This window comes from Protopterus annectens, chromosome 12.part0 (genome assembly GCF_019279795.1).
Source record: "Protopterus annectens isolate FY-2018-M chromosome 12.part0, PAN1.0, whole genome shotgun sequence".
Taxonomy (NCBI): Eukaryota; Metazoa; Chordata; order Ceratodontiformes; family Protopteridae; genus Protopterus; species Protopterus annectens.
Window position 1 is genome coordinate 271,474,855 of NC_056746.1, and position 15,075 is coordinate 271,489,929.

At 39.9% G+C, this 15,075-nt stretch overlaps 1 protein-coding gene across 2 annotated transcripts in view; it reads left to right on the forward strand.

The window, feature by feature from the left end:
- DNAJA3 (DnaJ heat shock protein family (Hsp40) member A3) overlaps positions 1–13,655 on the forward strand; it is a 911,667-nt gene extending 898,012 nt beyond the window's left edge. For both annotated transcript variants that reach the window (XM_044089330.1, XM_044089331.1), the window contains one exon: positions 7,067–13,655. Coding sequence is in view for 1 of the 2 variants with exons in the window: in XM_044089331.1 (XP_043945266.1) it covers positions 7,067–7,089 (23 nt within the window). In the remaining variant the exon portion in view is untranslated. The remainder of the gene's footprint in view (positions 1–7,066) is intronic.
- The last annotated feature ends 1,420 nt before the right edge of the window (positions 13,656–15,075 follow it).

Consider the following 15,075-nt stretch of genomic DNA (forward strand, 5'->3'; position numbering starts at 1 on the left):
AAGATATGGAGTTGTGTTTGGGGCCTGTATTTGGGGGAATATCCCCACCTAAAGTTAGTCTAGCTAGAATGGATACCAACGTTTGCAGTTGTTTTGATAAGTGTTTGTCGGTTTTAAAATGGTATTTTTTTTTTTTTGAGTTGTGTTTAAGGTGGTGAAGTCTGTAGGATGTATGTTGAATATTTGTAATGCTTAAGATGGTAGGTGAAATTAAGAAAGAAGTGGTGTTAATCTTTAGGGGGTAGATAGGTGTTTGAATAGTGTGGGGAGAGTCTAGTTTGGAATGGTAGTTTGTAAAAGGAGCAGCTGAACATAGAGTGAGAATTATACAATATAGTGGTATCATTGTAGTGGTAGATAGTTGGGGGGGTTTGTTTGGTGTGTAGAGTGTGGGAGAGATGGGGGATTAGTCATGTAGTGGAAGTATTGTAGTGGGTATTCAGATGGGCTATGGTCTAAGTAGTGGGTCGAGGTAATGTAATTAAGGTAGATATAATTTACTTTTGTGGGGGGCTGCGGTTGGGACTCTGAATGTGTGGGGGTGGTGGATAATGGAGGATATATGATAGGTTTGTTGTGTGGTTAGGTACTATGGTAGATAATGTGTTGTGTGAGGTTATGTATCTATGGTAGTTAAGTGAGGTCTGATTGGATTGGTGGGTGATGTCAGGGGCTATGGCCAGGGTTAGAATAAGTCTGGGTGATCAGGGGTGGGAACGTGGGGTTGCGGTAGGGGAGGGGAGTGAGCCTGAACACAGCAAGGGGCAAATGGAGCGGGTAGAGACTAGAGCCTGTCCATGGCTAATTCAATAAAAATAAAGCAATTAGCAACCCTGAACTCTGAGATTTGTGTAAACATAGTTAGAAATTCTTTAAATCCAAACAGAGAGTTGTGTAAATATTAATTTAACACACTGTTGGGCAGGATAAACAAGTAGCTTATTAACTAAAATAAAATAGTATGCATAAATTACTATATACTGCAGGACACAGGTGTTCAATTGGGCTATACTGAGTATATAAGAAATGGATGAGTTTCATTGCCGTTCCTAGCGATGTGCACAGCAGTGGAATGTAACACTAATCTTGAGTCTATTTAATATTAAAATTACAAAGCTAACCTACACTAATAAAAACAAGCCAAGCTTCCTGCTTGCAAATGCAAGTGAAATCCTGTTAGCTTTGATAGTCTCCAACGTTAGTTTTTATGTCAAACTTGATGGCTTTTCAGTTTCCGAGTGTTGGACAGACCTTTTAAAAGAGACTGAAAGGCTGGAATTTCCTGAAGCTTGATTACATTCAGCTTATGATATATAGTGAGGACTGTGTTCCCTAAGCCACTATGACAGTGTTATCCATTTTGGCTCTTTGTTTTGCTGGAGATGGAGAAGCTGAGGTATTTGACTCTGCATGTTTTTGTTCAGCATCTCCGCTCTGTTCTGCTCCCATGGCAAGAGAAGGTTGATTATTCAACACAATCTTAGGCAAGATGGCAATTTTATACGACCCAAATGGATGATTTCCTGGATTCCGCACAAACAATATATGTTATTTTCCACAAAGACATAAAACGCATGTTTTTCAAGAAAGCCACGCACCTAAAATGCAGAATTGTATAAATGGTATAAACTTTAGATGGAAACTTCCCTCAAAAGTCACACAAGTGAAATTAATGCAGCCCGTTGACAGCTGATGAGATTTATGCAATAGTAGAGCCCTTCACTGATTTTCAACTAGATTAAAAAATATAAATTTTCCAAAAAGACTTTAGATCTGTACTGCAAAAGAAATATCTGAAATGACTTTTATTTAAATGAATGATATATTTCTGGTCACAAGCCATTATTTACAACTAGTTCCTATTTTGGGAAGTATGTCTAGAGCAAGCAGGTAAAGCTCCATGCACTATACAGAATTTCGATCAGTTCACTTTTTATAACTCTGTGTGTGCCCGACATAGATGCCAAGAAATTCACCTTTCAAGGTGAATTTCTTTGCATTCATGTCTCGAACACATAAAAAGGTTATAAACCGCTATATTGTGCACAGTCAAGCCCTATTCTGAGATGCCTGTCTGGTGTGTCTTGACGTGAGCTGTGACATTTTGTGTAGCAATGGAGAAGTACATTCTTGGTGTGATGATGATATTGGAGTAATGCTGTGGCATAAAGCAAGATTGTCTTCAGAGATCAGCATTTAACAAAATACTGATGAATTGAGGGGAAAATAAAGCTGAAGTGCTCATTGGTAGCAGTATAGTGTTGTTGTGCGCTAACAAAACCCTTTTCTAAAATGCCTGATGATCAGGGGAAGAGGCATCCCAAATGGAGCTGTCATTTTGCTTTGCATTTTAAAGTGATGGAAAAGTAACGTACGACAGATGTCCCTACCCTCACTCCTTTACCTAGTAACCTCTACCTTTTTTTTTTCTTCTAACTCTTATAAAGGCAGTGATCTGTCCTCACAAATGGGTATAGGGGGTATGAGAAAATGACAAGACTCCACTAGGAAACTACTAAAACAGGTAGAACTGGTTGGATGAAATGTTTTGATTGACTACATTGTGGTCCAAGAGCCACCTGTTGAAGAGAGCAGGAGTAGAGCTTAGTAGCTGTAGTCAACAAAATTAGAGTTCACCCTTTAAAATATGCATCAAGAATTGCCATGTTTGGGTTATCTTTAGAAGGCTGACTGTGGTTTAAAGCATTTTTGAATTGTAGATGCTAGAGCAGAACTAAATGCATCATTACCAAAATAATTATTTGGTAAACAATCATATAATATTGCAGACCATGGACAAATCAAACTTTTATTTAGGAAATGCACGTTGCATTCAATCCTCAGATGCAAGAGACTTTAACAATTAAGGATCTCTTTATATGTAAGTAATTCTTTACCATTGTGTCAACAGACGGTTCAAAGAAAACCAGTTTATCATCAGTGGGAATAGGTGGACATAACCCTATATCTTCACAGTGACTGCCATTTTTTTCTCTTCCCTTTCTGAGTACCCATAGGAGGAAAGCTTAAGAGTCAGTTTGGCAACAGAGAACTGTAAAGAAGTGGATACTTCAAACAGTTTAGCATGGTTGTACAGTAAGATTTAAGAAATGCAAGAGGAGCTGATGTACAGTGTGTCATCAGGTGCATGAAGCCATTCAACTGAAGATTATGTTTCTGGTAAGGAAAGCAACTCACTGGGTTCCTTCATACCTCTCAACCTCTTGGCACAAGAAATCCTGGCAAAGTCATAAGCAATGGGGGGGACAAGGTCCAAAAATAGAGACAACTTTTAAGTATTGCTCTTAAAAATTTAGAAAGTAGATAGAATAACAGATTTTGCAATAGCATGAATTTTCTGAAGGGTATAAATTCTGAAAGTTAAATGTCTGTCATTTTTTTCTTACTTCAATCCTGACATTTGTCAGAAAACCCCAAATTTTATGATGAGCAGACCAGAATTATGAGGCAAAAATCTGGAAATTCTGTGAAAATTGGGGCAGTTGAGAGGTATGGGTTTCTTTCAGTCAAATAAGTCAGGGTTCTGGCTTCAAATAGATCAGTTGTGGATTTATCACATCTAATGTAACATCCTAGTTAAAGTTTCTCACAGAAGATACCACAGATTGTAGTTATGTCAGCATCATTTTCAAATTCAGTTCTGCTTTTTGGGGGGTATCAACAGCTCAGAAATGGCCAAAGATTCAGTCAGTCCTCATAGGATTCTCTTAGCAATAGGCCACCACAGCAAGATAATTTATGATAGTCATGGGAGTCATTTTCTCATTCATTCTCTTTGTACAGTAGTTAAGATAACATATGAAAAGAACAAACCATTGGCATCTCCAAAACCTTGGAAATCACACTCCAAATCCACTGGATATGATGCTTCATATATCAGATGGCATAAGCCGCAAGCGAAGGAGAAGAAGACTTATCAGTCAATACGCAGAGCCTAAATGGATGATGACCCATTGTGTTGCCTTTTGCTAAAGCAAGTATAATTAACTTCTGTAAGGCTGCTGGGTGTCACTTCACTACGGCAGCAAGTACAGCAGCAATATACTTCAAAAGCATTTTGCCACCAGGCATTTTGAAGTTTGCAAAGTTGTGTAATGTTAATGTGTACAGAACACTACAAGTTGAATGCACAGTCCAGCAGTAGGGAAGGTTTTTGACATAGCTGTACTGCAAGGAATCCTGTAGCTTCATTTCCCACAGGTATAACACTACTTTTGAATCTACCCAAATGTTATAATTTCAAAATAATGCTACTCGTGTGGGGGTATTTAGTAAGTAATCCCACAAATCCCACTGAGACCCAGTGGGAGCTTGAAGAGCTAAGAAAAGTTCTGGTAACGCTGGCATTTTGAGTGCTTCACACATCAGCTGAGGATCCATGGAACTGGCATGAGACTAGCTTAGATCTTCATAGGATTTGGGTAGTGCTGATGGAAGGTTTTGACTGGAAAAGAAGGCCCAGATGATTAAACTCATCTGGTACCTTTTGCTGTTTCTGCGACCTTTCCCTAAAGATCTACTAATTTGGTAGATCTCAGACAGAACTTTACTTTTCTAGTACAGTCAGATTTTATGAGTCTGGTGTTGCAGTTTCAGTCTTTCCCACTCAGGAATCAGTTTTCCCCAAAGCATATTCCAAGAGGCTAGGAGATCTGACATCAAGAAGCCTTACCCTAACTAAATAGTTTGCAGATCTAGGCAATTGGAACCAGTAGCTGGTTCCCCTTACCGCAGCATAGGATACTTAATGACACTTTGCTTATACATCAGTTACAGTCTACTTGGCAGCCATTTCAGCTTGAATGTTTGCAGCACCCACATTTCTTTTTTATGTCGTCAATCAAATTTTTCCTGAAAGGTCTCCTTCACTTTAAGCTCCCCAGACAACCTTCTTTCCTCCATGAGACTTTAACTTGTTTCAAACTCCTGTCATCCCTTTTGAGCGAGTAACCACAACTGCTTTGACTTTCCTTTCCTGGAAGACCCTGTCTTTAGTGGTCATCAACTCTGCCAGGAGAATGCCTGAGGTACAAGCTCTAGTATGTAAGAATCCATATACAGACTTCTACAAAGTTAATATAGCCATTTGAACAAGCCATTCCTTGGGTGTTAGTATTTAACCAAACGTTCCAATTATGTCTTTTTTTTTTTTCTTTTTACTTATCCAGACGTACAAAAAAATGGAAAAGTCCCCACATAACTATGGCATAACATAAAAGCAAAGATGTTAGGCAGCCAGACCAACTTTTTGTCTTGTTTCTGCCAGGAAAGCAAAGTGGACCTGTTTCTAAATATAACTTTTTCTAGGTGGATGGTTAACTTTATTTTCTTTTGCGGTGATAGTCATGGTAAAATGTTCAAGGATCGGATGAAGATTCATTCTGGTAAGGGAGTAGTTGCCATTACTGCAGCATTTATTACTAATGTGTCATCTCAGCAAACCTGTGAGGCAGCAACTTGGACTGTCATTCACAATGTCTCTAAATACTATAAACTGGACATACTCTCCAGGAGCAGGGCAAGTTTTGCCACTGTAGTTTACCGATGTGTTATAAGCCCTGCTTTAATCTGGGGTCAAGCTTGCCTCTTAGATGGCTATGTGCTTTAGTACTGCACCTGCGTATAAAAAAATTGGACTAATGAAGTGATGCTTATAATTACTATCATACAGTTATGTGAAGGGTGCTAAACATACTTGTAGGCAGTTGAATTACAGGATCACTGCTGCATTAGGGACCCTTTCTCATCATCATCTCATTTGTTTTGGGCTCACTTCCACCTCCATTACAAGCTGTATAGAGAGGTGGTGCCACCTAGTTGCAGATCTAGTCCTGTTCATAGACAAAATAGTTTGCTTTCACCCTGCTTGTTGCATATATTGGGTAATTTGGTAGGTTTCACTGGGAGGAGGCCTGACATTATGCCCTGAATGTTTTTAAAGGACTGTTGCACATTCTTATAGGTGATCTCTTACTCTGAAAAAGAACACAAGATGGCAGCAACTCCTATACCTTTTTGTAGCCAAGTGACAGCCTGATAACTTTGGCAGAGGGAAGAGACCAGCTTTGGTCCGAGAATGCTTGAATGCTGTAGAAGTGTGGCTCGAGGGATGGAAGTCTGCCTGCAGCAAATTCCAATGTGTAAATTAGTTGTACTGCAGCAGTGATCATATTGTGACTGTGCTTTCTGAATGTACTGTACAGCTCCTCCTTCCAAGTATACTTCACGCCAGCACCTCGTGTGCACTTTTGTGCAAGTTGCCATCAGATAGTGCCTCATGAAGCTGTCTGAGCCATAGTTTTTTAATTGTTTTACTTCTGGAATTTGTATTTGTACTGCAGCAGCACTTTTCCTGTTTCTCTTGCAGTTAGTGTTGATTATATTTTCATGTATAATTGGATAACTGCTGTGTGGACATGCATCCGTGGCATATAACATTATTCTTTGCAGTCCATGGCAAATGGAGAAGTAAATGGCAGCTATAAAGATGTTAGTTAAAAAGGTTTCTGGTATAGTTGTTGCATCTGGCCTGCCTGTCTCATTAATAAGGAAGGACCTGTTATAAGTGCATATTGCTATGGAGAGTGCCCTCCTTGGCCATGAAGAAAAAAAACAAAGGGCAGACTTGTGATCCGTGCTGCAGAGACTGTGCAGGAATCAAACTGAAGTTCTTCATGTTAGAGCCATAGATGAGCTTGGAAGCAGCACTTTCCTGTCATGGCATTAGGCAGCACTGTGAACAATGATCTACCATTTGAATTTAGTGGTACAGACTTCTGTAGGAATCCTACATTTCCTAAAGGGATGTTGTATTAGTGAAAAATGTTGGTCAGAATTGTGTTATGGTCATCATTTTTGCTTTCTTTTAGGTGGCAGTGAATTTACAGTGGCTTGCTACAATCAGTGTATTTCACCAAATTCTCTCTGTTGTTTTTTAAAGACATTTGAGAGCTCTAACCGTGGTGAATATTTTAGATATATTCTAGGTTATAATGTGTGCAAGATGTCAATTTTTCCATTACTAACTGTGTGATTTTCATTGCAGGGAAGAAATCTGTAGAAAACTAGTGTAAAGAAAAATACCTAAATGAGCATTACACACCTGGACTGCTAAATCTTCTGGAATACAGAACACTGTCAGCAGCTGATAGCGAAAAGTACTCCGGCGTGTGTTATTACCTACAGTTCAGAGGCAGAAAACAAGATAATTTGAACATCATTCTCCCACTGTATAGTAGATCTTGGACTGAAAAAGCTAGGGCCCTTGAAAATGTTAATTATGTTACAAAGAAAGTGAATTGTAAATATAAAGCTTTAGGGAGCAGCAAAGTAATTATTTCAGTATGGTTGTCCTGTTAAGTATTAATTTAATTTGTCTGTAATATAATAATACAAATAATGAAAAGTTACTGTTGATTTATATGCATTGTTATGCAATCCTTATTTTACATTGCACACTGACGTGAGGCAGTTGTTGCCCACATGTTGACATTAGATTGTCTAACTTGGCATCTTGAAGAGAACTTCTATATGACAAGGATACAACACTTCAGTTGAGTAGTCTGTCAAGATACTGTTGGATATTCCAGCAATCACTGATAAACTTGATGGTGTCAGAACCCTGTTGGAGCTAGAACTGTTCTGTGGTTTGTGTGCAAGCACACGTTGGGATATAATAGCACTAAAACTGCCATGTTGTTTCTTACCTTTTTATACCAGGTGTAAGTTGCAAGTTAAAACTGTTATTTATGGATGTGTTCAGTTTCTGTTTTAGGATGCTGTGTGTTTTTAATTTTTATTACAAAACTGTATTTTTCTTAACTATTTTTGGGCTTGGCTGCCTTGAAAAAAGGTGTAGACATGATTAGATTAATTCCTTCATGAGTAGGTGTGTGCTGGTTCACAGCTGCGGCAGCAGAGTTGCATTGCCTTTGGAAGTGGACTTCACTGGCTGCACAGTTTACTTGCTGTTAATACCCTCAAAATTTTCTGCCTTATTCTTTATACATAAACCGGAAGGGGAAGGGTTTCTTTATCTCTGTGGGGTGATTCTGACACGCATTTACACATTCATTCTGTCTGTGTTAAATTGGACTTCATTCAATAGTCCTACCAGTATTGGTGGTTATATTGAGAAGGAAGCTTTTTTTCTTTATTTCAGCCAGAGGATAGCAGTGGTTGTTTGGTAGGTGGGTCAATGTAGGAGTCTGCTGTGACTCATAAGTGAGAGAGAGCATTCATATACTTCGATCTTGTACTGTTTTCATTCCTTTGAGTTTTTTTTATAATGGATTCACATCAGTGCAGGGGTTTAAGTGCCTTGGCTGAAGGGGGCTTCAAGTGAGCCAGTCAAAAGAAGGTCTCATTGGTAATAAGATCCTTTAATGAAGAAATGCCTTCATCCATTCATGTTTTATTCCCTCTAAATATTTACATTAATATTCATGTCCCCCTTAATTTTTCTGTACTAAAATTTGGGAGGGGTCATCAGCATGTGGTAGTAATCAGCATATTTTCAGTGAAATGTATGCACATGCTAGTTTTTGTAAATTGGTATGTTAAGTGTCTTCATGGCAACAAAGTGAAACTTAGTTTAAAAAAGTAAGTAAATGCAACCTATTTAAGATGAATAGTACTAGTCTGTAGAAGAATGACTACAGTTCAAGCATGCCAGCCGTATGTTCCCTTCATCAGCACTACTGTGTTTCACATCTTTGTACGAATTGTGTTTTATAGATAGTAACCATCTCTGTGTAATCATTCTTATTTGTTTTTAAAATCTTAATTGGTCGTTAATAACAGTGGGTTATTGGTCACCATCAAAACAGCCAACTGGTGTATTGACTGAAAGGGGCAGTTGATTGCAAAACCAGCACTCTAGCACAGAGGGATAAAGTCCTGACTACACACCACATGACCCTGGGGCCACCTATTGACCTTAGTACTGGAGAAGCTGGATGGGGTTAGGACAAAGCCTGACTCGTTGCATTATGGGACGCTGTGTAGAGGTGGGTGCTGCAGCATGCAGCAGTGCAGACTGAGATATGCATGCATGCCTACCAAGCAGCCCATTTGTGCTGTACTCTGATGTAATGTATGCACAGAAGCATGCGTCTCTTGGCCAGTACTATAGTGGGTTAAAGAAGAAAGGGAAAAGTAAGTTAACCCTGATAGCTAACTTGATGATGGCCTGTAATGACCAGTTTTCAGGCATGCAGAACAAACTGGGATGATCAAGTAATTGAAGGCCTGAGGATCAGCAGGCACGAGACAAAAAAAAAAAAGCAAAAACTCCCCTTTTTCCTCTAAAATGGTAGGACCTTGAAGTTGATTATATAAAATCCTGAGTGTGGGAGGAGATTTACCTCAACAGGGAACCAGAGTCAGTTTTTGCTACCAGCTCGCTTTTTCTGCTGACATCACCATTTGGCAATTAGCCATGTAACCTAGACTAATCCCTGACAGCATATCAAGGCTATCCTGTAACTTGCTAGAGTCGTATATGTTAGGAGGCTACTCTGACCTTTTGTAACAGCTTCAGATATAAATGGTAAGGTCCATTTAAAATGGCTTTATTTTTGTCTGAAGGGGACTTTGAAGTGAACGTGGTTCAACTGGGATTATAGGCAAGGCTGTAAAGTTCTCAGTCTCCTAAAACATACAGGTACTTTGGCCTGATGTCACAGAGGCAGGGCTTCCATCTGCTCTACTGGCAACACTAGTTCAGGAACAGACTCAAGCTGCTAATAGTCTAGCAGGGTTGTGGGTGATGAGGGGGCAGTTGCTGAAAACTAGCTTCCCTGACGCAAGGTGGTGCAAGAGAATGTTTGGAAACCCAATGCCTTTGTGATTGGCAGTGTAGACCAGATGTTTTGCAGATCAACTCAGATTAATGCAGAAAGTGGTAACACTGTCCTGACGTTATTGCACCAGCTGCAGTTACCAGGCTGCATGGCTCCTACTCTACTGGATCCCCATGCCTATGACTCCCTGTGGAGTCAAAGGGCCCTTCAGGAAAAGGGTTATATCCAGGGCCTCCACTAGGAACAGCTGGAGGATGCAGGGATGAATGACCAAGGAAGCCAGGAGGGAGCAGCCTGTGGCAGTGCTGGGTCAGGGGCATCTTTTTATTTAAAAAAAAAAAGCGTCTGTAATGTTTGACTGTGGTTGCGTCATCAGTTTTGTTTATATACAAAACACATGAAGATGAAAAGGGTTGGCTTGGCATTGTCATGTTGGACTAGTCTGTTCCTTTTAATAACATAAGAGCTGTTGGTAATTTTAAATGTGAAAAGTGTTAGCTTTCTGGGGCTGGAGTTCCATGGACTTTATCATGTTGCCCTTGAAGGACTGTATTATTTCCTGACATTGAAACCATAATGTCTGTTCTGTATATATGGGACTTATGTCCATTTTTCTTTCCTGTTCCTGCAATAGATATATCTGTCTCCCACCTCCCATTAGCAGACCAGAAGAGATGAAGTGCAGGGTAACCTGTGACTTTCAACTTCTGTAGCCAGATTTTCTTTCCAGACTGATTCAGCTGCACTCTACACCTGTCTTAAACTATTGGCTGCTGCTTTGGGCTGCCCTGCTTTTATGGTAAAAGTTGTCACAAGTAGATGCTGAACATAATGCCAATTCTGGACTGTGGTTCTTCAATAATATAATGCATTTTGGCCATTTTTAAGAACATTATATGTCTGTCCTGTCTGAACAGTGTGCTGGCTTTGCTGGCCTGAAGAGAATGCCTAATGGCTGCCCTGTCTGCTACCCACTGGCTCATTTATTCTTGCACAAGGGTAGGAGCTAGTAATCTCCATATGGGGCAAAAGCACTGCAGCCCATTTATTCTGTATCTCTTATTAGCTTATTTCCTTTTCAGGGAAGCAGGAGTTGTGGTGGTAGGAAGTGGGATATTCTGACAGTCCTGTGGGATTCCCTAACCCCATCGACAACTTGCAGACTCAACAATTACTGGTGCTAAGAGAAGGGTATGCGGTATGGTGTCACATTCCTCTCTGTTTGAACTGCACAGCACTTATGCAGCATGGGCAAGCAGATTTCTTCTGCAGTAGTCGCCCACCTGTTGGTAGGTTTCACCAGTGGAGTGAGCGAAACTACCAAGGAAAGCCTGTTTTTGCCTTTCTCCTTGCCCAGCCCATCTTGCAACATGCCACTAATTATGTATGGTTCAACTAGGATCCTAATCAAAGCTTCATCCCTGTTGCATTTTCCTTAAGTTCTGTGAGACAAAAGACCCACAGCCAATACTGGATTTTTAGCAACCTTGATTTCAGGATGTGTAACTCTGGCAGCAGTGCAAGATTGGATTATCCTATTCTATTCAAAAAAGATTGGTTATATTCTCAAGATGCTTAAATAACTATCAAAGTTTTCGGTCAACTTGTCTGTAGCTACAGTGGTTTAATTTGTTGTTTTGCATGGCTGCCTGTTGAATTGAGTTTTGATTTTGAAATTTTGAAATTTTTGACTCTCTAAAAAGTAAACTGCAGCTTAAGCAAAAAACAAATTACACTTTTTTCCCCATAGCCCCGTTCCCCCACCCTTCTTTTTAGGTACTGGAACTAACTTGCAGTTCCTGCCACATTCTAGCAATTGCTGTTACTCTGTGAGCAGTCTGCCGTACTGTACCCACTGCTGTTACTCCTAGCATGCAAGAACCAGACTGCATTGATTTATGGATATATCGTATTCTAATGCTTGTAGTTTGTCATTAAGTTCTGTTTGTATCCTTGTCTTCAGTTAGGCTGAACCAATGGCTTGAGACAACTATCCTGTCTTCTTGCCCAAAATTAGTTCCTGCTTGTGTACCTTTATGTTTCTATTTGACCTAATGATATTAGACATTGTTTCTTTGATCTGTGTGTGTATTTCTCCTTAACTGAATGCTCTGGGTGTAGTGGGAGAGAGTGAATTACTAGTCTAGGTTCTCTACCCAATAAAATAATTCTTTAATGGCATTACCCCCAAAACTATTTCAGAACAGTACCTTTTTACTTCTGCACTGATGTCTTTTCCTCACTTGCACTAAGCATTGCATGTGTGTGCTGTTCAGAGAGAGTGTATGTTGGCCAATGAAGAGGAGTCTTTACATAAATATAAATAATTTTAGTTATAAAAATGTTTTATGGTCTTTTGGCATCCAGATTCAGTGATGGCAGATGACCTGTGAATGAGTCCATAAACCAGAAGTAAGTTGAGGCCTTGTCTGGCTTGGCATTATCAGAAGTTCAACATTCCAGGCGTTTGGGAAGATCCTGGCAGATGTGTAATCCAGCTATAATCAAGAGACTGAAAAAAGAACTGAGTTTGGTAATGGGTGGCTTGTTCTGCGGGTTAAGATAACCACATATAGTATAGTATAGTGTGAAACTGTCACAGAACTGCTTATTCTGGATGTGGTGGTGTGCTGCTACATTATCATCAGCAACAACAGCAGTTTTGGCTCTGACAAGGTTTGTTCCCTCTCTTTTTGTCAAACAGTTGGTAATTAGTGGAAAGCAGTGACGTCAGAAATTAGGACAAAAACATAATTTAAATGCTTGTGCTTTGAATAAGTAATGTTCAGACCGAGATGTCTTTGAGATAGTTGTTACAATCACGTCACTTTGAACATCTGTGTAACTGTTACCCTGAAAGTTTAACCTGAATTGAATATATAAAATTCTGTAATTAGACATGTAAATAAATAAATATTGGTATTGAAATATTTGATGCAACTGTGCCACAATGACAAATATTTTTTCCTGCTTTTCTAAGAGGCCACTTCCTGAATCATACATACTTTGGGGAAAAATGAAAATATTACTATCTAGTAAAAAAATGTATTTGCAGTTTTAAGTCCAGACACAGAGTCTTTGCATCTGTGCCATTTTGCTGTTCTGAACACCTTCATTTGCTTGAAGGGTGTGTAACACGTTTGTAAGCGTTGTCACCAAAGCTTCAGTGTTTAGCACTACATATGTACATTTATGGACTCTTATTTTTCAGTTATTATTATGGCTAGGTTCATGAAGATAGACTTTTGTTGATATTTGTGATCTTCTAGTGAATTCACCCAGTCTTACTTTGGTATGTTGTTTGCAGTACATCTTGGGACTTCCTCAGCCCAGGAGTCGCACGGTAGTGTCCTGTTTCTCAGCAGTCCAACTTTTCACCAATTATTGTCATGGGAGTATTCGCATCCGTGAATAAAATGAGCATCACCTACAAGTGTACCCCATTCCTTTCTTGATGTGGAATAGAATTTAATGTGTGATGGTGAAGTTTGGTTTTGCTGGAATCTTTTTGAACAGTTTTTCATAATAGAATCTATGAACTCTTCCTAACAAAGCATAATAAAGTTGTTACTGTAATGTAAATTCCCCTCTTCACCTTGTGCTACATGTTGCTGCCATATTCAACAACCTCCAGTGAGGCTAACTAGCCAAGTTCAACACAGCAAAGTTTACAATTTTGTTATTGATTGCAGTATAAGAATCCAATACTACCTACTACTTAAGCAAGCACTCTTTGTCAGAACTGAAATAGGATACTGTATGCTTTGGATAACATTGCTAGAGTCACTGTATGTGTATTTAACCATATCTGAAATATAAGTTGCACTACCACCCGTTTTTTTTTTTTTTGTGTGTGCGTACTTTTGTATTGAAAATAGTTCATTAATTACTATTGTTGACTTTGAGTGTGGAACTTGTATTAATTTCTGCTGATGACTGACTATGCAGCTTTCTCTCTGGGCCTCCTCTGAAAAATAGGTATCATGCCCAGTTAAAAAAAACAAATATAATCAATTTCCTGTAAGTATGCCATAAATGTTTGGGCACAAGTGTGCAGACATTCAGAGGCTTATGTTTTTTTTCTTTGTTTTGTTTTTCCAGCCATGGATGCTATTTACCTGTGCCCCTGTCTAGCAGGGCCAACGATGTGATGCCTGGGGTGAATTTGCTATTGCCCATCCACTCATCAAGATATTTCTTGAAGAGTGCTAGTGGCTACCTCTGCTTGACATAGACAGGTAGTCTGTTCCAGAGTATGGGAAGTCTCTGGGACAGGAATCTATCCCTCCAGCATGTTCTGTTAATAGTGGTGTCTAGGTTTAGGTCTCTAGAGTGTGTGGCTCTGAGGTATTGGGATTTCTTTAGGGTGTAGCCTGTCCAGCAGCTCTGGGTTTGACATAGCTTTATATGTTAGGCAGAGATCACCTCCGAGTAGGCGAGATGCTAAGAAGTAAAGCCGGAGTTTTTTGAGGCAGTCAGCATAGGGTAACAGAGTCCCATAATCCTCTTTGTGAGGTACTTTTGTGGCCTTTCTAGCTGCTGCTGCAGATGCCTTGTAAGGTATATTCCAAATGGGGCGCTGTACTCTATAATGGGTATGATGAGGGATGAATAGAGGGGGACAGTGACTTCTTTTTTCCTGGATGAGAACCTTTTCATAATGAGGTGTGCTATGTAGAAGGATTTCCTGACTACTGTGGCGATGTGATGATCAAAGGAGAGGCTACTGTCCACTAGAGTCCCCACGGTCTCTTATCATACCTTCGGTGTTAAGTGGACTGCCACCTATGTGGTAGTCCATGGATACAGAGTTTTTACCAATAGGGATGACAATGCATTTTTTTACTTTGAGCTTCAGGCCATGGCTCTGACATCAGGCATCAGTCTTAGTGAGGCCCTTTTGCAGGATGTCCCGGTCATTTGGGGACTCGACTGTGGCACCCAATTTGCAGTCATCTGCAAACTTTGTCAGCCAGAGGCCCTCTATGTTGGCCTGTATTTCAGGGAAGTAGATTCCAAACAGGAGGGGACCCAAGACTGAACCCTGTGGTACTCCACTTGTTACACGTTTGGTGTCAGATTTGAAGTCCGCAATTTTTACCGTGTGGGTTCTGTCTGTGAGCCATTTGGCAACCCAGCTTGTGGCGTACGGATTTATACCCAGCTTGGTGAGTTTATCTGATACCAGAATGGGGGGTGGTGTCGAAAGCCTTGGTGAGGTTGAGATAGGCTGTGTGGACTGCCTTACCCT